This window comes from Pteropus medius, unplaced genomic scaffold, assembly GCF_902729225.1.
Source record: "Pteropus medius unplaced genomic scaffold, Ma_sr-lr_union100, whole genome shotgun sequence".
Classification (NCBI taxonomy): domain Eukaryota; kingdom Metazoa; phylum Chordata; class Mammalia; order Chiroptera; family Pteropodidae; genus Pteropus; species Pteropus medius.
In genome coordinates, this window is record NW_024340849.1 from 39,540,541 (window position 1) to 39,568,103 (window position 27,563).

General features: G+C 34.9%; 1 protein-coding gene across 4 annotated transcripts in view; it reads left to right on the forward strand.

Moving 5' to 3' along the window:
* The window catches only part of ABHD3 (abhydrolase domain containing 3, phospholipase), a 51,640-nt gene that overhangs the window by 16,820 nt on the left and 7,257 nt on the right, over nt 1-27,563 (forward strand). For 2 of the 4 annotated variants that reach the window (XM_039844843.1, XM_039844823.1), the window contains exons 5-9: nt 9,378-9,490; nt 12,857-13,030; nt 14,557-14,605; nt 14,685-14,850; nt 19,669-20,525. In XM_039844843.1, coding sequence (XP_039700777.1) covers nt 9,378-9,490; nt 12,857-13,030; nt 14,557-14,605; nt 14,685-14,850; nt 19,669-19,847 — 681 coding nt within the window. In that variant the 3' untranslated portion in view covers nt 19,848-20,525. Of the gene's footprint in view, nt 1-9,377; nt 9,491-12,856; nt 13,031-14,556; nt 14,606-14,684; nt 14,851-19,027; nt 19,599-19,668; nt 20,526-27,563 lie in introns of those variants that run through there. The other 2 variants (XM_039844833.1, XM_039844852.1) reach the window with 2 other exon arrangements.

A 27,563-nucleotide genomic window follows, 5' to 3' on the forward strand; every position in this document is an offset into this window, starting at 1 on the left:
AACTGGAATTGGAACTCAGAGTGCTTGAGATTGCTTAGGGACAATTTGCAGAGCCAAGGGGAGAGGTCTATGGATAGCATCTTAGAACAGAACAAATAGGAGGGAAGAGAGAAAAAGACAAGGAAGAAGCTTGGAAAACCGTCTATCCTCGATATTTAAAGTTAACTGGAAATTTACTTTGAAAGAATGCAGCAACCCAATAACTTTTAGCCATAAACTTCCATTGTATTTTTGAAAAATCTCTAACACTTTGAGTTCTTACGAAGGATTAGTATATAGATTTGATTTTATTTTTTTAATTTAAAAAAATTCACTGAGTTCTCAATACGAGGGTGAGAGTAGCTTGGTCTTTGAATTCTTTTACAGTGCACTGGATTGAGTTCTGATGAACTAGTACCCCCAGCAGATATCTGTGTTATAAAGGCTAACGTAATCTAATTTAAGGAAGAATAAGAATGTAAAATGACCACAATGTAATTATAATTATATCCTTTTAGAATAACTAATTTTAAAAAATGTAAAGGAGTAAATTAATTATAATTTAATATGTACTTCTTGTACCCTAATGAAACACAAAAATGAGATGGCAATACTAATTATTAGAACTAGCTTTGATATTTAGATCCCTTGATAACCCTTCTTTCTGCCTTAGAGCTGTAAGTGATTACGTTTCAGACTAGAGAACTCTATGTTTATTTATACCTCACCTTGTTCCAGAAAGGATTTAATGTAGCTCAGACTCAGAGTAAGACCTTAAGGTAGGCATAAAAAAGAAAAGATGAATCAGCAAAGATCAAACTGGAAAGAACTGACTCTAACTGAAATGAATCCAAAAGAGCTGGAAAAGATAAAATGGAATTTAGGGTAAGCAGTTCTAGGAGTGGACAAAATGCAAAAGTAAAAGTTTTGCTGAACTACGTTGATTATATACTTAGAATTTATAGGGCTTACTATGGCTCCTGCAAAGCAGAATAAAGTAGAAATTTTCCATCACCAATTAGTCATTGCAGGATTGAGAGAAAGCCTAAAACCTTGCTCACTAGAAAATGCTAAACCTGCACGTTGCCCTCCCTGAGGCTGTTAGGAGACACATAGTCCTAATCTCAATAGACTGACTCTCAGATATTCCTGCAGGGTTCTTGGAGTCCTCGGAGTTGATGGTACCTTATCTTGCTCTCTACAGATTGGTTTTCAAGGACAAAAATCCAGAAAGTTATCCACAAACTCCCTAATATTAATAATTACTTTGTGAACTTCCATATTTCCAGTTTAGTTTAGGAATGATCATTTACAGAGAACTCAGCCAAAATTGAGTTTTTTCAAAAGCTGCAGAGGGGTCTCTTCCTTTTGGTTATAAAGTCATACAGACTTATGTGTCCCTAGGCCCAGCAAGAAAACCCTCCTAGCCACTTTGGAAAATAGTCTGGCGACAGGCAGGTACTGGACTTATTGGGGAAATCACTTTGTAAAGTATATAAATATCTAACCACTGTGCTCAATACCTGAAACTGAAGTATAATTGAACATCGACTATAATAGAAAAAAATTTTTTTAATTAAAAACAGAAAAGAAAATAGTCTGGCAGTTTTTCAAGAAGTTAAACATTGAGTTACTGTATTATTCAGTAATCCCACTACTAGGTATATACCCCAAAGAAAAGAAATATATGTTTATACATTAACATATGCAAATATTTATAGCAGCATTATTCATAATAACCAAAAGGTAGAAAGAACTCAGATGTCCATCAACAAACAAATGGTAATTAAAATGTAGTATAGCCATATCGCAGAATATTATTCAGCATTAAAAAAGGAATGAAGTACCATTACATGCTACAACATAGATGAACCTTGAAAACATGCTAAGTGAAAGGAGCCAGTCACAAAAGATCACATGTTATATGATACTAGTTGTGTGAAATATTAAGAATAGGCAAATCTATAGAGATTGAAAGAAAGAGTAGTGGTTGCCTAAGGCAAAGAGAAGGAGGATGACTGCTATGGTAGGGATTTTCTTTTGGGGGTGATAAAATGTTTTAAAATTGTAGTTGTGTTTGAACAACTCTGAATACACTAAAAACCATGAATTGCACATTTTAAATGAGTCAGTTTTATAGCATGTGAATCATATCTCATAAACCTGTTTTTAAAAATGCCTTGTTTTGGTGCTTTCCAGTTCAAATAAGAGCTGGTTCAGCAGGCAAAGAAGGGCCAACAAGGACAGTGGATGCTGAAGATACTTTAAAGCAGTGCTGCTCCAAGTGTGGTTTATCAACCAACTTCCACTTCTCAAACGACCCAATAACAGTTCCTGACAAGATGAGGGGCTTCAATTAGAATTAGAAACCAACTTCAGTTCCAAGCACACTGTTTAAGTGAGCTGATTTTTCTTTTTTTCTTTTCTTAGCAATATTCTCTCAGTGAAAGAAGCAGCATGCTGATTTACATTCTAATGGCAGTTCCTCATCTCATCCTGGACTGGTACTTTGAGTAGCGCTGCTTCAGAGAGCCTCTAATCCTAAAACTTCATTTTATAGATGAGGATGCCTCTGGAGAAGTAGAATGGAAGGCCCGAGGTCGTAAAGCTGGTTAGTGGTCTTAGGGCAGGAACTCAAACTGTCCAGTAGAATGTCTTTACCTTTCAGCACCAGTCTTAAGTCAAGTTAGGCTGAAAATCTGGGGGTAGAGATAAAGAGAGTTTTCAACCAGAAAGTTCTTGCCTCAACCTCAGATAATGGGTGGTTAATTAAGGACTCAGATCTAGAGAAATCTGCTCTTGTTTTCTACTGAGCTTTTCCACATTAGCTTTTTTTTTAAAATTAGTTTCAAGTATACAGTATATTGGTTAGACATTTATATAGTTCGTAACAGTTCCCCACCACCCCGCCCAATGCTCCCTCCTTCCCCTGACCTCCAACATATTCATTCTGGTTGCATTCTCTATGCCATGCTCCCTATCCCCATGTCCATCCATCAGCTACTTCTTTAACCCTTCACCCCATTCTCCCAGCCCCCCAAACTCCCCTCCGCTCTCCAAATTTTCCATTTATTTGTGAGTCTGTTTTCAATTAGTTTTTTCTTTTTATTTCTTAGATTCCACATATAAGTAAAATCATATAGTGTTTATCTTTCTCTGTCTGACTTAAATACCTTCTAGATCCATCAAAGCAGTATCCTTTTCATCCCCTTCCTTTTAGTCTTTGTGTTTTAATTCAAAGTGAGTCTCTTACAGGTGCCATGTAGGGGTCTTGTTTTCCTTTCCATTCATCCACTTTGTCTTTTAGTTGGAGCACTTAATTCTTTTCCATTTGAGGTACTTATTGATAGGAATGTAGCTGTTACCATTCTTTATTCCTGTTTTTGATACATATTTTTTCTTCTTAAAGAAGTCCCTCCAACATTTCCTATAATACCGGTTTGGTGGTGATAAATTCCTTCAGTTTATTTTTGTCTGGGAAGCTCTTTACCTGTCCTTCAACTCTAAATGATAGCTTTGCTGGATAAATTATTCTTGGTTGTAGATCCTGGGTCTTCATCCTGTCGAATATTTTTTGCCAAGCCCTTCTGTCCTGCGTAGATTCTTTTGAGAAATCACCTGCCAGTCTTATGGGTTTTCCCTTATACGTAACTGTTTTTCTCTTGCTGCTTTTAATAGTCTTTCTTTGTATTTAACCTTTGGCATTTTAATTATGATGTGTCTTGGTGTGGGCTTCTTTGGATCCCTAATTTTTGGAATTCTCTGAGCTTCTTGGGGTTTTATGTCCATTTCCTTCTCCAAGTTAGAGTAGTTTTCCATCATTATTTCTTCAAACAGCTGTTCAGCATCTTGATTTTCTTTAGTTACGCCAATCAGATGGATATTTTGACCCTTAACAGTGTCTCATATGCTTCTTAAATTATTTTTATAGTCTTGGCATCTTTACTCTTGCTGTTCTGATTGAGTGTCCTTGGCTTTTCCATCTTCTAGATAGGGCATTTGATCCTTTTCTTTATTCACTTTGTTTATTCCTTTGTTTATTCCATTTAATATACTTCTCATCTCAATGTATTCTTCATTTCAGACTGGTTTCCTTTTATAATTTCCATTTCCATTTTTATGTTTTTTATCTCTGTGTTGAAGTTCTCACTGAACTTAACCAAAAGTTCATTGAGCATCTTTATAACTAGTGTTTTGAACTCTGCATCTGTTAGATTACTTGACTCCATTATATCTGGATCTCTGTTCTGTTCTCACATGGTTTTTGCGTCTTTGTCTTCCCATTTTGGGTGCCTTTCCGTGTTCCTAAGTCTCCTGGTCTTATTAGTGTGGATTTGTGAAGTAAGTTTCCAGTGGCACAGTCCTGAGAGGGGTTCAGCTGCAGACCAAATTTAGCCCAAGCCCGTGCCCCTCCGGGGCCACCTGTTAAGATTCAACAAGCAATCCACAGATGCTGTACTTATAGTTGCCTCAAAAGGCCAAACCAGAAACCGAGGCCAGGTGCCTCCACCAGTGTGAGTCTCAGCAAGGAGCACCTGACTTGCCGAGGATAAATCTGGAAGTGGCTAGGGTGGGGCCTGAGTTGGGGGAGGCAGGGTTTCAGGGAATCTTCTGGGCAGAGTGACCTCTGTTATCCAGTTTGATGACATCATAGCTATGGCAGCGCAGTGTCCGCGCACTGGGAGTGGGGAGGGCTCAACAGAGAACAATGGATACTGCTGGCACTTCTGTACCGAGCAAGTCTCGCTTCAGCCCTCACTCCAACAGTGTCTCCCTGTAAGTCCCTGGTGCTCCCTTTGCACAGCCAAATCGGCACAGGTGCTCAGAGTGAGCAGGTCCGTCACCGCAAAAATCTGCTCGCAATCGCGACCCCTTTAAGAGACGTCTGCCACTGCCGCAACCTCTGTCTTACTCAGCCACTTGAGACCAGGTAGCCCCACACCCTCGCCCTGTCCTACCTTCTGCCATTTCAGGGTGATTTCTTGGATTTGTCCCTAGTTGTATGGCTTTTTCATCTAGCTCCCAGGCAAGTTTTCCTTGCTTCTGCTCCTTTTTTCCATCAAAACTTTGATTTGGTCACCAGAGCGATTAATAGAGCCTCTATCATCTACACCATTTTGGTTGCCTACTTCCACATTAGCTTTTTCAAGGAAGCTAATGGAGCAGGAGGAATATAGGGCTCTTTCCCCTCAAGAGCTCTTTTTTCTGGAGGAGACATTCAAAAGGGACTAAGGAGTCCCCCTTATGGCCTGAAGAAGGAGGAGCATATAGGGCAAGGCCAGCCAGGGCACAATCTAATTGTCAAACTTGTACCTTTAGGCACTTTCTTTCCCACACCCCAAACCTTCCTGCTGAACACAAGTCTGCCATTTCTAAATGCTCCCAAAATAAACTCTCCCTCCTCCCTCCACCCCCATCAGAACAACCAGGAATGTGGAGCTCAGTAGATGCAGGTATGAATGCACTGTATCCTTTAGAGTTTTCTCTTAACATTGATAAGTCCAGTTCAGTAATATCAACCTTTGTAAGTGGTAGGTACACAAAGGGTTTTATAATTCTCTGTATTTAAACAATTCTCAAATAAAAGAAAGAGCGTTTAACTAAATAATGAAAGAACTTTAGGAATAATAATAATACTTTATTAGTTAGCTACTACTTGTTTAATTGTTAGCTACCACTTGTTGAAGGCTTGATATGTGCCAGGTAATCCAATAAGGCTACCTGACTGACAAGGTCAATTTAAATTTGTTCCTAAACAAAAAAAAAATGTTAATGAAATTTACATTTTAAAACAAACATCTTTTAAACCAGGATAAGAAAATTCTGAGATTAGGGAGAAATCAATTTGCCTACTTTTTGGAATTTGATTAAGAAGGATAAGTTAGATATTGTCCATAGAAAAATATAAAATATATGCTGTATTCTTTCCCCATCTATTACATGTGAATAATTAAAATTAATTTTATTTCATTATTCTCTCCAGTGCTTCTTTTAAAATTAACCTCTAAAAAAAAAACAAAACAAAAAAACTAACCTCTAATAGCCATTAAAAAAATTACTGTTGTTCTCTCTGATCATAGTTGCGGTTGAACAATTTGAACAATCTTGGTTTGTACTTGTTGTCAAAATTATTCTGCCTAACTTATAAAATATTTATGCCCAAACATTTGCTGAAAGGTTATCTATCCTTTAGATTTTCTGCATTTTTTCCAGACTACCTTTCCCATTTTCATCTCACTCTGAAAGGATTTTCACCACCCAGCTGAGTCCTGCCAGGTCTTTCATTTTTCTGATTGGGTGTGGCATACTCTACATCTGTTCTGGAAGCATGGAAAAAAGACAAGAATTACTGCAATTGGTTAACATCTCTTTGCATTTGTAGCCCTAGCAACTGAGAATTAACTAACATTTTTTGTCTAAAAAGCTGCTAGTTATATCTTCAGATCTGAACAAAGTTTCTGCCGGGCCTACCAATTCAATATACTACAAGCACCTACATATCTTTGGCTATGTGCCTTCTCTGGCTACTGGAGCCTGCTAGACCTGTTCTCAGGGCAGACCAGAAGTACCAAGGAGTTAACATCCTCCAGGGACATTCTTCAACCAATGACTGAGGGGAACTGGTAGATAAATAACCCTGCTCCCTTGACACATGGTTGGGATAATTTTGAGCCATTTCAACAGTCTCCCAAAATGCCCCAGAGGGGGATTTTAATTAATTTTGGGATTGAGTCCCAGTTGCCTACAGCCACAAACTGCATGGTAACATTCTTTGTTGACTCACTTCAACACTCCCCTACTAGCACTTCCTGGTATTACCTTTCAAGTGAACTGCTCACATTCATGCATCCTGGTATCAGAGGCCCTTCTGAGATAATCTGACATACCAAGCCTTTACTATAGTAGAAAACAGGGGCCTCCTGTGCTTCCTGCAGGAGATACTGAGGAGGAAGAAGCTAAAGGGCAGTTTATTGGCTATGAGGATCAAGAAGAGAGAGAAGGCAATGTCACCTACAGTTTTAACTAGGACAATATAGGTGTAATTTATAGAAAAATGGGAAGTTAGGAAAGGCATTGGTAGTTTTCATGGAGAAAAAGGTTTACTTATGAACATTTAGAGTTTGAAATATGATAGAATATTACAGTGACGTTGGCTACTAGAACCTAGAAATTTGGATCTGGAGCTCAAGATGAAGATAAGAGTGATTTAGATTTAGTCATTGCATAGAGGTGGTTTGATGAATCTCTGGAGGTAGGTAAGACCTTCAGGAACTGGATATTGACCAGAGAAGCAGATACAGGCCTAAGACAAAATTTTGGAAAACCACATTTAGGGTTGTGGGAAGAATGACGGGAACTAGTCAGGAAATGGAAAGCAAGCAGCCGAACAGGATAGTGTCATCGCAGAAGCCAAGGGAGCCACTGGCAGAAGGCGTATCATGCTGGAAAGGTTTTAAATTTGCTGAGGTTCAGCAATCCTGCAACTTTGATCCACACCAATATTATCAGTTTCAATCTTAATGTAATCCATCTGGAGAAAAATGTCTAGGGAAAAATAAGTTCTTATGTAGAGAGTACCAGACATTGATACAGATACTAAATACCTCATGGAATCCCAGTGCTTTACAAGAATTAGTTTACGTATTATAAACATATAGTCCAGGCTCTGCTACTTTGCAACCTTTGGCAAATTAATCTTACAGAACCTCAATTCTGTCATGTGTAAATCTGTGGTCCTTCCTGGTGCTGAAATTTTCTGATCTTAATAATTATTCATAGACCATTTTTCTTGTACCCTAACTTTGTGTGTGTTCATATGTGTGTGTGTGCATGTATATGTATATACATGTGCACACATACATCACTTAAAGTCTGCATAACCAAAGTACATTTTGGTGACTTGTTCATAAGTAATTCAGAAATTTTAAAGCTATGCAGTGTGAAAAAACTCACATGTAGTAAAAACGCCAAGTAAGGATGATTTTTTCACCTGAATTCTTGTGACAAATTCTGCAGTCACTATGAGTGAGCATGGTAGTAGGTGTTGTTCTATTTAGATTTTACGTTGAATTCATGTCACTCAAATGCATTTAATTATTTTTAAATATCTCAGCTTAGTCAGCTGTTCAGGCATTATAGGAGTTATTTAACCTCTCTAAATTCAGTTTCCTTTTTATAAAATAGAAATAAAAATGAGATCTTCCCCAGGGTTTTGTGGACATAAGTTTAATTAATAAATGTTAGGCATTGTAAATAAGGTCAGGTTAACATTTATCTTTTGGAGAGTTCCATATTTGCAGGTCTCGAAAAGATGATAGCAGGCAATAGCTAGTGTTTAGACTTGACTTTAATTGGAGAGATCATTGAAAATTGTAATTTTCTCACTACTCATGAGTGATTGAATGGTGGGTGACACATACCTTTCTATTGTGATCATGGTTGATTGGAATACTACAATCGGGTGTTGCAGATAACTGGTTTCAGTATTTTTATTAAAGTAAAGTTACCAGATTCCTCTCCTTGTTATTAAATGTCTGGTTATTTGATCTCATATGTGCTTTATTCATTCACACATTCTCACAGATGTTCTACAGACAGGACTGCCCTGTCCTCCCAGATCTCAAGTAATTCATCTGTGAAGCGTCTCTGCTAGAAACAAAGTCTATTAATGAAGTTCACATGAAAACAATTTGTTTTAATGCATTATGTATTAAAACATAATCAGCTTTACATATTTTAACATTTTAAGTGTTTGTTTCGTTACCATACAGTTGGGGCTATGTGGATATTATTGTAAAAAAAAATTAATAGATCGGATCAGATATTGCTTTATCTAGAGTGAAAGCAGTGCTAGAAAACCACACTTCTTCACTGGTAAACAGCACTCAGGGTAGAGAAAACAGTCCCCCAGTTAGAAATGAACCACAATTTAAATTTTTTGTGGCATTATTAGAAAGTTTTATTTTGTTTGCTTGATTTTTTTTAAATAAAGAATTGCTTTGGCTTTGTTGGGCATGGGGTGCTTTTTTTTTTCTATTAAAAAAAAATGTAATTCTTTGCTTTTTTGTCCTAAATTGACTTTGTTCTTGTTTAGTCAGAGACATCTGAATAGGGTATTATGTTATCTGTTTAATTTAAGGTATTTGTATTAGTCTTGCCCATTTCTGTCAAGCCTTCTTTGCAGGATCTGTCTTTTTGTTAGTGCCAATTCAAATAGCATTGACTTTAAGTGGCATATATGTGTACTGCAAAGTAGGAATATAATAAATTTTTTTATTCATGTGCAAAGGTTATTTTCTCATACTTATGACTTCTTGCTTCTTTTTATATTTCTGCATTATACAAATCACTAACCTCACAATTTTTCAATTTTGTGCTTTACTTGCCACTGCTTACAGACACCAAGGACTTACAGTTGTGCCAACACTGAAGATTTGGAGACAGTTATTCACCATGTACATAGTCTGTACCCTTCTGCTCCTTTCTTGGCAGCAGGGGTTTCAATGGGAGGGTAAGGTTTTTTTCTTTCTAAAATGTCTGAAAAAAAGTGGTCTTACCAACCACCTCTTTCAGAGGACTATAAGCTACATTTATTTTTAAATAAATGTCCATTTATTTTTAAATAAATGTTTATTTTTATCATATTTTACCACATGATGTTGAATGAATGAAGGAATTAAGTCATGTGAATTTTAATATTTTCCTTGACTACTGGTCTCTGTAATGAAAAGGGTATAAGTACCTCCTTGGGGTACTCGAGTTTTTATGAGCATGAAGGTTTGTCTGAACCTCATGAAGTTGGTTTCCATCACTCAGTGACTGCCATGTCGACCTTCAAATTCCCTGATGTACTACTCCCAGCTGGCCCTATACCTGTGTTCTCCTGGACCACTCAGCATGATTTTTAATTACTCTAGTCATAGAAATAATCACTTATTGCTCTCTCCAACAGAAGAGGCCTTCAAAAACTTTTTCCCCTGGTGGTGGTTTTGTTTTGTTTGTTTGGTTTGGTTTGGTTTTGTTGCTGAGCAAATGGACCTACCCTGGAATGCTCTCCGAAAATCTGAAATTTTGTTAACTCCCTACTCTAGCTGCTATTTTAACCATATAAATGTTATTATAATTTGTGTTGCTTGCAATTACATTGGGGATTTTTTGGAAATTTTATGACATATTTAGGTTAATTTCTACTAATAATGTGTATATTTTTTGTTTTAGTGATACTGAGCTTAATAAATTCCAAAATTTTTATTATTTGGCCATTGCCCAAAACTACTTTTTAAAATCAACAAACATATAAGAGAGAAAATAATATTTTTTCTTAATTTTATAATCGCCTTATCTCTCATTTCAATTTTCAGAACATTTTAGGAGCATATTTACTTGAAAATGAACAGCTTTTACAAATGATAGACTCTGAAAAGTGGATTTTAATCACCGTTTTAAATTCTGATAAAGCAAGGAGAAAAGAATACTTTTCTTACATTAGCATGGAAGGTCTGACTTGACCTACTAAAGGAAGAAATCTGAATCAGTACAGAAAACCTGGGAAGAATCTATGAATTATGCTTAATGGATGCTATTTCGCCTCTTTCCTTTGCCCAATACTGTGAACCTCACAGAACTGGCTGTGAGCTGAACTTTTTTCCTTTAATCTTATAAATTTTTGACTTTTTTAAGTCCAGACCTTACATAAACAGGCCCAGATTCTCTATTCAGACGCTCCCAGGAAATGCCTATTCATGTCACATTGAAGCCTCAGTGCCTGAAGGCAGAACTTGACCATTAGCCTTTGCAGCTGGTTGAATATTAATGTCTTGTAAATTATTTGAAGGAAGCACCCCTTCTAGTTGCCTAGCACTGTGACAGGTTCCCAAGTTGGTTTACCACTTAGGGATGTGTTTGTTTTACAGCTTGACACATTTTTTCTTTCAGAGTGCAGAAGACAAAGGTCTGTCCAAGATCCTTATATTCAGTGCCCCCCACTCCAACCCCCAGACTGGGGTAATCCCCAAGCCTGTGATACCTGGAGCCAAAAAGGGCCTTTGAACCAGAACTGAGTCTATCTGAGGAACCCATGCTGCTCTAGACTCAGTCAGATTCCAGTCTCCCAATGAACTGTTAACTAGCTTTAAAAAATACATAAAAACTCACAGATATACATAAAAGTAAAGAGAGGAGTATAATGATCTCCCATATATACTCATCACTCAGCTTTAATAATTACCAAATCATGGATAATCATTCCCCATCCCTCCCCACTCTACTTATTTTAAAATAAATCTCAGATATATCATTTTAGTAGGTATATGAATATTTTAGTAGGTATCTCTAAAAGGTAGAGTCTCTTAAAAAATAAAAATAAAAACACCCAATACCATTATCATACCTCAACAAAAGTAATAATTCCTAAATGTTATCAAATATTTAGTGTCACATTTCCCCAATTATAAGTTTGTTTATTGGTTGGCTTGTTTTTATAGTTTGTTTGAGTCAGGAGCCAGATAAATTCCATACATTGGGATTGATAATGCCTGTTAAGTCTTTTAATCCATGGATTTTCTCTCTCTCGATGAAAAGATTTTTTTTTTCTTTTAGTGAAAAAATGGAGTCAAAGTAAAACAACTCTTTTCTGTCAGAGTAAAACAACTCGACAATATTTTGCTCATGAGTAATAACCAAGAAGTATCCCCACCTACCTGAACGTAGCTATTCCTGGTCCTTTCTACTTGTGAGAGCTTCAATTTGCCCATTTTACCAGTCTCCCCAAAATCTCCAACCTCCAGCCAAAGAATAGGGCCACCAAAACTAGGATCCTAGAATGAATCCTTTGCAGAAGAGTAAGTATTAATCCTTTAATCCCCAAACTTTTTGGCACCAGGGAGCGGTGCTCCTATGGAGAATCTATCTAATGCCTGATGATCTGAGGTAGAGCTGAGGCGTTGATGCAAGCGCTGGGGAGTGGCTACAAATACAAATGAAGCTTCCCTGGCTAGCCCACTGCTCACCTCTGCTGTACTGCCCTGGGGTTCAGGGCCCCTGCTTTAAATGGCTTAGTGAACTACAGTACTGTATGTATACAAAGAGGAATACAATCATTATGAAGAGTCATTTCCAAAATGAAATCTCTGTCTTTGGTCTAAGACCTCATCACATTCAATCTTCAGGTCATTTCGGTTGGAAAAAAAGAATGAGAATTTTTACCCATTTCTCCTATTTCAGAACCTGGACAATTGAAGAGATAAAGAATGGAAAATACTATAATGAGAAGTAGAATTTAGGATGTCATCTTTATTTTATGACATGTGAAAATTATGTGAAATTCAAGTTTCAGTGTTTGTATATAATGTTTTATAGGAAAATGGCCATGTCCATTTATTTATGTATTGTAGATGACTACAATTACAGAGTTAAGTAGTTGCAACAGAGATTATAGGGCCCCCCAAGCCCAGAACATTTACTATGTTACCCTTTATAGGAAAAGTTTGCCTGAGATATTCCTCACATACTAAATTAAACATTCAACTGGAGGCTGGGGCACAGGAATGTGCAAAATTTTAATCCCCAATGTCATTTTGAAAAAAAAGAAAACCACTCTTACAGTAGAGTTCTCCCATGTTTTACTTCACAGAATGATATGCACATAAGTAATAACTGTGCTTTGTTCTACTCACAATATAGTCAACTGCAAGATAAATAGATCTATGAACATAAGGAACAAATGAAGATAATTGCATGTGTTTGTTTCTAAGATAGAGAATTTAAACACTGGTTTGTGGGGGGATTTTTCCCATAGTTTGTAAAATCCATAGTTAAAAATAGAGTGTCTTGAGGGGTATAACAAATTCATCACTGAGTTTCCTGTTTCTAATTTTAGAATGCTACTTTTAAATTACCTGGGCAAAATTGGGCGGAAAACTCCTTTGAAGGCAGCTGCAACTTTTTCAGTTGGTTGGAATACTTTTGCTTGCTCAGAGTCATTGGAGAAACCACTGAACTGGCTACTTTTTAATTATTACTTGACAACTTGCCTCCAGTCTTCAGTTAATAAGTGAGTCAACTTTAAAACCTGCTGTCTCCAGACTTTTTGTATTATATACCCCAATAATAAAAATATTCTTTATATTGTAAACATATACGGAAGTAAAAAGACTTTAAGGAAAACTAAAATTATAGATAAAACTTCTAATGTTTGCTTTCTGTACCCCAGTGGGTTATCTTGTACAACCTCTAGAGTATGGGCCCCACTTTGAAGATCATTATTTTATCACTGTTCTAAATTATTCTAAAAGTCTAAAAACATTAGTGTTGAGTGTGTTGAGCAACATTATGAATTATTTCTTTGGATTTTCTATTGCTAATATTATCGGTTCCTAATTCTTCTCTTCTAAGTAATAAATAATATATTAAGTGTTTTCAGTGCTGAATAATATGGTTCCTTAAGCACGTGTTTACGAGCATGGTATGTTTTAGAGGCTTAGAAGAATACAGTTCACTTAGATATTTTCAGCCCCGCCAGTTCTTAACAATATCAAAATACTGTCTTTGCGTTAGTTTTTCTGGAACTATTTGTCTATCCTCTAAACAGTTAAATGGCATGGTAGCAAAAAATATAGAGATCTTTCTGTTTATTTTTTGATGATTGTTACCATGCATTTTTAAGTGAATTGACAAACTTAAATATGAACTCTAAGTAAACAATCAGTTCATCTGTGCATGACTTACTGAAAACCATGGTTATCCTGAAAGTTGGCATTAAGCACTGGATTAAACTTAACCAGTTTTCATTTGTTAAATTATAGATGCTGATTATAAAATATTGCTAAAAATACTGAAGAATCATTGTATCATTAATTACTTGTGGTCACTGGAATGGGGGACAGTAACAAGAAAAGTGAAAAGAGTGATTTGAATTAAAGTATAGGATCTATGACAAAAATGACCAACATTTAAAAAATAAGTATATGAAAATATAAATTCTAATTTTTAGTATAACAATTTTAAAAATAATATCTTCAGAAAATTTATCCAATTGAAAGCTTCTAGCTTAAATAAGGCCCTTTTGGCCAAATTGGTTTAATAGCAGCAGTGTATAGGTCTAATTCATTATAAACTTATGTTTATTATTGTAGAACTGATTTATTTTTCCTCAGTTTAAGAAAAAAGTACTTTATTTTATTTATTTATTTAATTTTTTAGGCGAGGCAACCCTTGGTTGACCTTGCAGATTGCAAGGACCTTGTCAGTTTACAATCTCTTATTTTTTTATTTTTTACACCTAAGCACCTGGTCTTCGTAGGTGGCCTCCCGTCCAAGTACTAACTAGGCCCGACCTTGCTTAGCTTCCAAGACAGGATCAGGCTTGTTCAGGGTAGCATGGCCGTAGACTAAAAAAAGTACTTTAAAAAATATCTTTGGGACAAATATCAATGTACTCCTGTTTTGTCTGATTAAGTAAATATTTATTGAATACCAAGTTGGTGTCCTGCGCTAGGCTTAGTTATGTATTATATATTTTAGGTATGTTTGAAATGGGAATGACCTTAATTTTTTACTTTTTAAATTCTTTTGTTCCAGGCACCGGCATATGTTTGTAAAACTAATTGACATGGATCATGTCATGAAGGTAGGAGAGAAACTTAATGTAATATATTTATTTCTTCTTTTGATCTCAAGAATAGGTATAATCTGTTTTTGTTTTTCAGGCTAAATCCATCAGAGAGTTTGATAAGCGATTCACTTCAGTCTTGTTTGGGTACCAAACAATTGATGATTATTACACTGATGCCAGTCCAAATCGTAGGCTGAAATCAGTAGGGATTCCAGTGTTGTGTCTGAATTCTGTGGATGACGTTTTTTCACCCAGTCATGGTAAAATTAACATCTTCATATACATTTCAATGCGAGTTAACCATTTTAAAGTACTGTTTTTTTACTTTTATATTTTTATTTTTTGAATTATAGTTGATATTACAATATTATATTAGCTTCAGGTATACGACTTAGTGATTAGACATTTATATAATTTATGAAGTGTTCACCCCGATAAATCCAGTACCCATCTGACACCATAGTTACTGCAGTACTACTGACTATATTTCCCGTGCTATACTCTACATCCCCATGACTATTTTGTAACTACCAATTTGTACCTCTTAATCACCCCCTCACTCATTCCCCACCCTCCAAGCCGGCAGCCATCAAAGTGCTCTCTGTATCTCAGCTTATTTCTGTTGTTTGTTAATCCTGTTCTCTAGATTTTACATATAAGTGAAATCATATGACATTTGTCTTTCTCTGTCTGACTGATTTCACTCAGCACAATACCCTCTAGGTCCATCCATGTTGTTGCATATGGAAAGATTTCATTCTTTTTTTATGACTAATATTCTATTGTATATATGTACCACCTCTTCTTTATTTATTCATTCATCGATGGACACCCAGGTGGCCTCCATATCTTAGCTATTGTAAATAATGCTGCAGTGAACATATGGATGCACATATCCCTTTGAAGTAGTGTTTTCGGTTTGTTTGGATAAATACCCAGAAGTGGTATTACTGGGTCCTTCTTTCTCTCTTGTTTTATAGTCTATTTTGTCTGGTATTAGTAGTATTGCTACCCCAGCTTTTCTTTTTTTTTCTTTATTCACGAAACATCTTTTTTCATCCTTTTACTTTCAGTCTGTATGTGTCTTTCAATCTGAAGTGAGTCTCTTGCGTGCAGCATATGTAAGAATTTTATTTTCTTATTCATTCAGCTACCCTATGTTTTTTTGATTGGAGCGTTTAATTCATGTACATTTAAAGTAATTATTGAGAGATATGTAGTTATTGCCATTTTATTATTCATATTTTTATCTTTTTTTCTTCTTCTTCAAAAAGTCCCTCCATCATTTCTTGTAATACTGTCCTGGTGGTGATGAACTCTAGCTTTTTCTTGTCTAGGAAGCTCTTTATCTGTCCTTCAATTCTAAATGATAGCTTTGCTGGGTTGAGTCATTTTGGTTGTAGGTCCAGACTTCTCCCTCTTTGAATATTTCCTGCCAATCCCTTTTGGCCTGCAAAGTTTTTTTTTTTTTTGAGAAATCAGCTGACAGCCTTATGGGTGCTCCCTTGTAGGTAACTGTTTTTCTTTTGCTGCCTTTAAGACTCTCTTTGTCTTTAACCTTTGGCATTTGAATTATGATGGGTCTTGGTGTTGGCCTCTTTGGGTTCATCTTGTTTGGGACTCTGAGCTTTTTAGGTTTATATGTCTGTTTCCTTCACCAGGTTAAGGAAGCTTTCCATCATTATTTCTTCAAATAGGTTTTTAATTCCTTGTCTCTCTTCACGTTCTGGTACCCCCATGATGTGAATGTTGGTACACTTGATGTTGTCCCAGGGGCCCCTTAAACGATCCTCATATTTTTGGATTCTTTTTTCTTGTTGCTGTTCTGATTGGGTGTTTTCTGCTACTTTATCCTTTAAATTACTGTTGATTTCCTCTAATGTATTCTTTATTTCAGTTATTGCATTCTTCATTTCTGATTGGTTATTTTTTATGTTTTCTATCTTTATTTTTATGTTTATCTCTTTGTTGAAGTTCTCACTGAGATCACTGAGCATCCTTATAACTAATATTTTGAACTTTGTATCAGGTAGATTGCTTGTGTCCGTTTTGTTATTTTTCTGGAGCTTTGTCTTTATCTTTCATTTGGGACATGTTTCTTTGGCTCCCTATTTTGGCTGCCTGCCTGGTTCTATGTATTAGATAGAGCTGCTATGTTTCCTGGTCTTAGTAGAGTGGCTTTATGTCGTAGATGTCCTATGAAGTCCCAGTGGCACAGTCTCCCTGGTCAAGTGTCTTCATGTCTCAGGGAGACCCTCACAGCCAAGATATTCCTCCCGATTCTCAACCACCACACATGGATGTGGTACCAGCCCATTTTGAGTCTTCGCCCCTTCTAATAGTCTTGATGTAGCTTCTTCTCTATATCCTTAGTTATAGGACTTTTGCTCAGCTGGACTTTAGGCAATTCTCACTGGTAGTGGTTCTGTACATTAGCTGTAGTTTTGATGTAGTTGTGAGAGGAGGCCAGCAGTATTTACCTACTCCATTATCTTGACTGGAACTCTTCAAAATATTGTTCTTTTTAAGAAAACACAGTAGTAAAAAATAAAAATATAATGTTTTACACTGAAAAAATAGCTAGATACTTATAATTTAGTATCTAAATGTATCAGATCACTTCAAAGTTATCATATACTCTTATCTAGTCCACTGTGAGTCAGCAAATTATGACTCAATATTTTGCTTGTTCTCATTTTTATAACCTTTCCTCTTACCAAATATACTGTTCTTTGGACAGATTATGTTACAGTATCTTTTCCTCAAGAGTATGTTTTCATCATTTGCCTTTTCTTCCTATACAAAAGATTCCTTTACAAAAGGCTTTGGAATATTTCTCACCATATGACCTGGAAGAGAACTTGAGACTTTTTAAACATGATGTCCTTGAACATTTCAATCAGTATAGCACATTCAGACTATGGAGTCAAATTTGAAGGAAATGGTCTTTGTTTTCTCTTTGGATACTGTATAAAAGAAAATTATGCCAAATTAACTTCCTTGCTCTTTTAATTCAAGAAATGTGGAATTTGGAAACAAAGATATATATGCATGTGTTCATACATTGAAGCAATATATAAGATGCTTAGAAGTAATCATATTATCTTAAAAGATCAGTAGACTTGACTTCTAATTTTTTCCTAATGAAATTTCACAAAGCTTTTTGTAAAACCTTTTCTCCATATTTCCACTTCAAATACTTCAAAAATATTTTCCCCAAGTACTTCATTAAAAAAAATTATTCTGACTATAAACACAACACATATGTATTGTCAGATTTTCAGAAAATCCCCAACATATTTAAAAAGAGAACTACCTATCATATTTCTAGACATTATCTTATTGTGTGATTTATGATTCATCACAGGTAACTTGAGATGACTGAAACATTGGCATTTGACCACAAATCAGAAAATGAAACTGTAAACTTTAATATCAGTTGAGTTACATGGTGATTGTTTAGCCTATTTCCACTGGATTAAGGAAGTCTAGTATTTCTCCATCTGTTTTTATATTTCAATGACCCTTTTCCCACCAACAGAAATTCCCCAGCATTCAACCTGCCCCACTTGGTTGAAGTTTAAACTCATTATTTCCTGTTCTTTCCCAAGCCCTTAAAATAGCCTTGCCACAGTGAAATAGTGGCCAATTGTCTGCATTCTGAGAGCACAGGCAGTCAGCATCTTTCACGTGACTCAATGTGGCATAGCCTTTTGTTCTGATATGACTGTGACTTCAGTGTTAGAAATTCCTGAGTGTATCCAGAGTGTGAAATTGGGGCTCTTAATAATTTAGAGGCAAATGAAGCATGCTAAATCTAAGCCTTAACGTAAGGTGAAAAAGAAAAGCAAAATTACTATCAGTCATTTCCCCTGCCCCTCCCCTTACGCTCTCACACCCGGTCCCAAGATAGATGTTCATTTTTAAGTGTGGCTGGCTAAAGATGTGAGTTCAAGGCCCCTTTTAGACAAGAACTTGACTTGCTGGGCCTTTATTTATTCTTCAGGAAGTGTTGTGAAAGGCCTTGAGCAACATCCAAACAGGCAGCTTGGGCAGAGCAGCAGCTCTGTCTTGGAGGGGGTTCAGGTCTCATAGTGTGTCATGTCACCTTTTCCTTCCTTGGAAAGGCATTAGGTAGATAGATCTGACCTTTAATTAGCTCATTTACCCCTAAGACTGCCCAAGATTTGAAAGTCTGTTGCATCAACCATGTTATCTTAACTAGGGAGGTAAGATTTAGCATATCTGAAATCAAAACATTTTTACTGTTTGAACTCTAAGCATGGAAGAAAAAAAGAATGTCTTTATATATTTTAAAGTTTTTACTCAAGATAGATTTTGTACAGCATATGAAAGGATTGTCATTACTAGTAAATTATCTAAATATAGCAACTATATTTTCAAAATAAAGTTTTTCTTTCTCTTGTCTATAAATAGAAATTCAGAGAAGGAAGATAAAGAAAATAATCACCAATGTTTCACCACCCAAAGATAAACACTGTTATCACTTGGAGCAGTATTTTACTTTTTTGCTGTCTATATATGTTTTTACTATATAAATCATATTTATAATTTTGAATCCTTAATAATTTTGAAGCCACTACTTGGCCCCAGGAATCTAACTTTATGTAAAGTTGACAAAAGTCATACATAATGAATTTATAACTCTCACAAAGGTAATAAAATTAGTTGTTTTACTTTCCTGGTGTAACACATAAGTGGGAATCTTGTAGCATAATGTAAGTATTTACCATTCCTTGAAACATCTTACTTTAATATCTTAAAACAAGACCGAGCCTATTCTTTTGTGTTATAATTGAACATTCTTCCAAAAATGATGGTTCCATACATAATCATAAACATGAAGAACATAGATGGTTAATAAAATTAGTTAGACTTATTACATTAGCCATATTCATTACAAATTTTTGTTTAATGGTGTTATGGTTCATAATGATTGGAAACAATAAAGACATACACTTTTCCTTATTTCCTTATTATCCAAAAATCGGTAATAATTATATTTTTTCTCTCTGTTTCCCTCTCTTACCACCCCCACCATTTCCCCCCACCCCAAGCTATTCCAATAGAAACTGCTAAGCAAAACCCTAATGTTGCTTTAGTCCTTACTTCTTATGGAGGCCATATTGGTTTTCTGGAAGGAATCTGGCCAAGACAGTCCACATATATGGATCGAGTCTTCAAGCAGTTTGCGCAGGCCATGATTGAGCATGGACATGAACTCTCTAACATGTAATTCTTCAGGTGCATTTTGTCTGAACCACCATAAAAAGGCAGCTCAGCTTAGTGCACAAAGATCAACTACTGTATATAAAACAAATAAGCCAGCAGGTGGTGAAGAGGTCCAGAATGATATGCAAAAACTACTTTTTGGGGAAACAGAACAACTTTGTAGCAAGAAATAAACTCTAGATTTAGATTGTAATTTATGTAGATTTTATTTTTACTATGCCTTACCAAGTTTGACCTTAAATAAAGTAGTACAAACATGGAATTGCACTTAACCAAAACTATTATGTAAAAAGATTTTAATTCCTCAGGGTTTTAATTTAGGCTAGTATTTTTTTAGAGTACTCATTTTAGGTGATTTAATGGTACTTTAATAACTGTTAGGAGATCTTGGTTATTTGAATGTAAGTTGGCACATTCCTAAGGGTATTTGTACCTAATGATGATAACATGAAAACTTAAATAAGATAAAATACAATATGCTAATTATTTTATGTTTTCTCATTTTAAAAGGCAAGTGCAACAATGTTAGACTGACTTCTACATATGCTCTTTTACTCTGATAATATTAAATTAGGGCTGATTTATGTTTTATAATGATTGTAGTTTACATGCTTATTTTTAAAATAGAATATATGCATACACATATATATAATTATATTAAAATAAATTCTACCATTTTAAATTGATTCTTTGTGAGTTTTTATCTACAAAAATAATCCTTAGAAAGTAATTTATGATAATTTCATAAATTACATTAGTAAGAAATATTAAAACTTTTATTTCACTGTTTCCAGAATATTGGTCTCATACCATGTGTACCAATTAAAAATACTTTCAGCTCCAGGAAACCTGTCTAATAGTGACTTATGAATAACAATATTTAGTTATCTTACATCACAAGAAGTCTCCAGGCCAGGGCTGGTTTAGGGGTTTACCAATGTCATCAAAGACTCAGGCTCTTTCTATTTCCACACCATTTTTAGCAGGACAGCTGATTATTTCCTAGACACAGGATAGTTTACATCTCCAGACATTGCATTGTGTTCAGTGAAGGAAAAGGGACAAGGGGTGGGGCCTGACACATCTGCCTTTTTGGGAAAGTGAAAGCTTTCCCAGAAGACTGACTTTTATATCCATTGGCCAGAACTGTGTCACATGGCCACCCCGCTTGAGTAAGAAGTTGGGAAATCAAATATGTAAACTTTTCCAATTGTAGTGGAGGCACACCAGGGAAAGGGGATTGACAATGTTTGTTGGGATAGCCAGCCAAGAAATAGATAGCTTTTGTACCATTCAACACCTTTTCCTCCTTTTTTGACCATTTCAACAAGTTAATAATATATGTATATTTTTTGCCAGGTATTGAACACATTACCAGAACCAGGTAGGGGAAAAAAACATATAAACACAAAATTATTTACTAAAAATGCCACCTTTTGGAGAGCTCCTGATAATGTACTGGTAGAGTCCCTTATAATTGTGTCTAGGATGATAGCACTGATAATACCAGTGCTTTTGGGTCTGTTCAGCATGTATTCTGATTCAATAGTAACAATCACTTTCAGTCTCTGATTCAGGTGGGGATGATCTTGCTTTTCAGAGATATCGTCTAGATTTTAGACAAATTGTATCAGGAAAATTCTTTACCCACTGGCCAGTGCCACAATCAGGGAAGCAACTCCTCACCTCCCTCTACACCAAAAGTGAATTTCAGCCAGATTTGGAAGACAAAAAGGTAAATATTTTTTAAATATGTAAAAAGTATTAGATGAAAATATGGAAGACTATCTTTATCATTTTAGAGTAGAGAAGTCCTTAAGTAAAATGTAAAAATGAGGAGCCATAAAGAAGAAAAGTGAGAGATATGATTACATAAAGATGAAAAACTTCAATTCTACAAAACCATCACCATAAAATTAAAATGACAGAAAAGTACTTGGACTATATAAAAGGCTAATATTACAAAGAACACTCATAGAATAATAGTCAATAAATATATTAAAAGGTGGACAATCTCACTAGTAAGTTAGGAAATGCAAAATTTAAAAACATTTGTGACCAAATTGCAAGGCAGGTTTGATAATATACAATATGTAGTGTGGAGCAATAGTTATTCAAATTGGTGGGTATATAAACTAGCAACTATTTTTTGAAAGGCAAAAAAAAATTGATAGTATTATACTACAACAGCAACCATATTTAGCAATCCCATTTTGAAGAATCTATGCTATAGAAAAGCTTGCAAAAGTGTGTAAAGATAGAGGTTTATTGTAGCTTTGGACATTTAGGATAACAACCTATTTAGTAGGGGAATGGGTAGATCATGACAAATTCACATATAGCCATCAAAAAGAATGAGGTAGCACTATACTGATTTATAAAGATATTTCTGATAGATATTTAATGAAAAAATTTATATGTATATGATCTCATTAGTATGAACAAAAAATACATCTATACATGTGGTCTTATATGTGTGTTAATTATAATGAGGTAAACATTTTCAAGTGTTGATTATTTTACGTGGAGGATTCTCCCCAGCTGTTTCTCCACACAGTAGAAAGCTCTGAGAAAGAAAGGCTATGTTTTAATTATTTCTACATCCCAAGCACTTAGCATATTGCCTGGAACAGAGCAGGTCCTTAGTCCACATTAGCTGAGTAACAGTGATATATGTATGAAAATTCTACCTTGTTAGCCAGCTTCTTGTTTTGAAAATGTTAATTTTATATATATACTGGATTTTTTTTTCTAGTTATCTCCTCATGTTTCTGTTGGTTATTGTCATCACTAAACATTTATCCAAAGCTTTCTTATAGAGCATTGTATTTGCAGTAGGGATACAAATGGATACGGTGGTTTTTCTTTCCTTTTTGACATCCTATAATTTTTTAAAATACCTTGAACCTAGTAAATATACACAGTATGGTACAATACTTACTACATGCAATATTCATAGTGTAATGCATTGTCATATTTTGTAGCCCACCCTATTATAGTCTAGTATATTTTATTCTTTTATCTATCCCATCTTCATTTTTATAATGAAAGTGAGAAAATAAAACATTCACTCTTAAATCTGAGAGATGGGTATATGGGACTCATTGCATTCTATTTTTGTGCATAAATTTTTTTATTACTTTTAAAATTTACTTTAAAGATGTACTTCTGAGACCCACTAATGAGTTGCAACCTGCAGTTTGTAAAACTGGAATTCTAGAAGTTACTAGAAGTTAAAGGAAGAAGCCTGTGGCAATTATGACAATTAGTTGTAACAGCTTTCTTATCTGCTTTCCTCCAGCAGACTGTAAGCACAGTAAAGACAGGAGACAAATCTTTGCTCTCCATTTCATCCCCAGAGGCCAAGGCAGTGTCTGCCCCATGTTAGCTTTATTTTTAATTAATAATAATACTTGACCTTAGGCCCAGCCCCTGAGAGAATGGTAGAATGCACATATAAATCAGGAGTGAGGACCGGAGGGATTTCTGCAACCTCTAAATCAAAACATCTGTTAAAGCAGCCGGTTTTCCCTGCAGACTCCAGAGTCAAATGGTTATTTATTAAATCTCACAGTTGCTTTGAACCTAACAGCACTGGTCACAAGGTAAGCACTCAACTTTTTAGAACTTAATTTGGAGTCAGTGAAGGCAATTTGCAAAGTCAGGTGATAAAGAATACTTAGGAAATGTGCTATTTTAACTCCAGTTCTCTTGTAAGGCAGTATTTTCGCCTGAACTTCTACTAACAAGCAAAGCTATAGAATAAAAAGCTGGTATCCCTTCTACAATGTAATGTTGATATCAGCATTAATACTTAATTCAGTAAATATTGCTGTATGTAATTGATTTTATTCTTTTGCATTCAAATTTTATTGCTAAGCAAAGACTGATACTTATATATTTATGGGACTTGTGATGATAAAATGATGTTTTCTGTTTTCACATATGACTTACAAAGCTGTGAATTATTCAGCTGTGTTCTTTTATTCCTATTCTCAATATTGAAACTAACATACTTTTTCTGGCTCTGCCCTTCAACTACCTAAATGTGGGAATTATTTTGAAAATAGTGAAAGGCAAGGATTTGACTAGAATAATTTACCTCTCTGAATATCTTTCAAATAAAGATAATAACTTTGATCAAATAAAAAAGACTTCACTGTCAATTAAGCACATGATACAGTATTTATTATAGGACAACTGTGTATTTGTGCCTTCTACAAAAGGTTATTTTCCCCTTGGAGTTAGATACTGGTACCCAAATTTTGCAAGCAGCACAATAATCATGCCTACTCCATTTGTACTTTATGTTTATTGTTGATCCTATTACCAAGGACTCAATACAAACTGAATAATATGTATTAAAAGATCTGAATAATCACAAAAGAGCATTATTCTGTTTTAAATGGTCAACCTACTAATTGATACCTGTAAATTTTAAATATCCCATTTATCTGCTTTACCTTACCTATAGGCAGACACAAGCATTGCAGATTTTTTCTGCATTTTTCCAAATTCAAAATGAAGCATGCATAGTACTTAATTCCTGGATCCTGAATACAATTTATTTCTCCTAATGCCGTACAAAAGTGTTCTAGTATGGCCTTTGAAATCTCTAGGTTTTCTCATCTTTGAAAAACATGATTTAGAATTAACTATTATATATATTTTCATGCTATATATTCTGAAATGTATAAATGTTATATATAGTTTATTGTTATGTCTATAATGCCTAATATTCTCTATATTTACAATCATCAATCATGGTTCCTAGTACTTTTAAGATCATTTCTTGGGAAAGAAATTTGGACTTGAATTCAGAGCACTTGAGTTTGATTCTTGGCTCTGCTACTAATCTATACCATTTGACCTGAGGCAAATCATTTATCCTTTCTAGGTTCAGTTTCCTCAATTATAAAATGCAGGTGGTAATATCAATGTTAGAATTATGAGGATTAAAGAGATAATATATATGTGAAAATGCTTTGTGAACTGTTAAGTGCTATAGAAATGTAAAAAGTTATAATGAAAAGATGTCTACTATTATAAACCAAATCAAAACCAAATGACATTTTATTACTAATGTAACTTTATCAAAAACACATTGGGATCAGGGTCAGAGAAAAAGTAACATGTTGATCTGAATTGTAATATTAACCTTGATTCCATGGCTAAGGTGATGTGATGCTTGCCAGCATTTGCCACCATAGGGTTGCTAATTCACTCTTTGTAATTTACTTAATGTCTGGGAGATGGGAAGGAGATAGTCTGAGACTATGTAAATATGCTATTTCTGTTTAAACTTCTGCGCATTCATTGCTAGATCTTGCTGCAGCAATTACTATAGTATTCTAATGGTTATTTTCTATTTCCCACATTCTTTGTATGTTTATAACTGGAATTCTTAAAGGAAGAGTTGTCACTCCCCTGCCCCCGCCTTTATTATTCATTTATAGATATTATAGATATAGACTCATGGATTTTATTTTTTCTTTGGGTTTTAACTCAAAACTATCATTATTTTGTTCAAGTTGTTTCAACTTGGGAGCTCTCTCTGGTTGGTTTCTATGTCCCTTTTATGTGCCTTTTATTTTTTTCCTAACCACTGTGGTACCAGCAGATGCTCCAGGCTCATCTTGTATTTTCCCTACTCCAGGCCTGGAATCAATTAGTTCTCAAAGAAGCCCTGATTCCTTTTATTAAATAGTGGCATTTAAAAACCAAGATCTGGATGCTAGATATGCTCATTGCTACTGTGGTCCCACTGCTTATTGCACTTCTCAGTGGAGTTAGGAAAAAATTATATATATAATTCACAGACACATCTGTATTTATCTGACATCTGTAAATAAACATGAGTCCATAATAAGACCTTTGACTCCAATTTAGCAACACAGAATGAATTTTAACCTCCTCCTTTCCTTATTTGTAACTTCTTTCTTCCAGTGAGAAACCTGGCTCTGATTATCTGGAATATATTTATTTATTTGTTAAACAATACAAATAAAAGTAGATTACAAATAAAGTTGTTTCAGAATTCCTAACCTACACTGCTTAAAAAATATGTTTACTAACTAGAATACTTCTTTTTGTATGCTATTCTTTTAGTCTTACAATATTGTCAAAACAGTTTTTCAATGTTATTCAACTCTTTTCAGTGTGATTTTGTGACTCATCTGTAATACAGTTAGATTCATTTGTCATCATCTTAATTCCATCTTCCTCTCCACATCCTGGTGGATTTTTATAAAATTTTCATGTAGAAAATTTATATAAAGTTTACTTTTTTTAGCAAACAGTTCTATGGGTTTTAACAAATGCATAGTGTCCACTACCAGATTTCCATATTCAATCTTTCTATCACCTGCCTAACTCCCCCATGGTTCTTATAAAAAACCATTTCCTCCATCCCCATGAACCCTGGCAACCATAGATCTGTTTTCCTCCTTATAGTTTTGCCTTTTCCAGAGTGTTATATAAATGAAATTATTTATTGCTTAAGTCTTTTAGGTCTGGCTTCTTTCTCTTAGCAAAATTCATTTAAGATACATCTATATTCATCTATACAAAATTAATATGTTTACTTAAAATTCATATATGTTCAGTAGTTCATTCCTTTTTACTTCTGGGTAGTATTCCATTGTATGGATGTACCACACTTTGTCTATCCGGATATTCATTGGTCGAAGGACATCTGGGTTGTTTTCAATTCTCGGTGGCTATGAATAAAGCTACTATAAACATTTACAAACAGGCTTTGTGTGAACATAAGTTTTCATTTCTTTTGGGTAGATACCTAGGAGTGGTATTGCTAGGTAATATGGTAGGTGCGTGTTTAACCGTATAAGAAAATGACAAACTATTTTCTAAAGTGTCTATACTATGTGTATTCCTATCAGAAATTTATGAGAGTTCCAGTCACTCTGCATCCTCACAGCATTTGGTATTCCCACTTTTTAAAAAATATTAGATATTCTAACAGGTGTTAAACAAGTACATATTAAAACTAAACGTCAGCTCAAGATATTCAAACTATATTTGTGAATTTTGCCATTACCTCGAAATGTATAAAATAAAAATGTGAAAATATTTAAAAATATCAGAAACTGAGGCAGAGGAAGGTATAGGAATAGTTAATTTAAGGTAGTCATTTTTATACTCTTATTTTTTCTTTCATTTTTCACATTCAAGCTGCTGAGAAGACAAATGGTGTATTTGTAATTAAATGATAGGCAAGTCACTCTCCGTAGAAAGAAAAGAAAATTGAGCTAAAGGCCCAAATATCTGACACATTCAGTAACAGCAGGAAGGCTAGATTTAAGCCCATTTTTATTTTCCCTAATTCCTCACACCAATTATTGGACTTTTTACGCCTACATAAGGTAAGCAACAAGGGACACCTCCTGAGGGTGGGGGTGGGGTGAGGCCTTTTATATAATAACTTAGAGGAAGTCCTTAAGTTATTATATAAAAGTGAAAATACCCAAAGTATTAACAACAAAAGCAGTATGCCACTCTCAGAAACAGCAAACATAAACTATGCTATTGGAAATCAGGATAGTGACTACCCTTCTTGTAAGAACAGGGACCGTCAGGAGGCCAAGGGGACTTCTGGGTTGCTGTTAATGATCTATCTTGATCTGGTTACATGTGGTTCGTACATTGTTTGTGTACTTTTCTATATGTATGTTTACAGAAAACTATATCTAAATTCCTGACA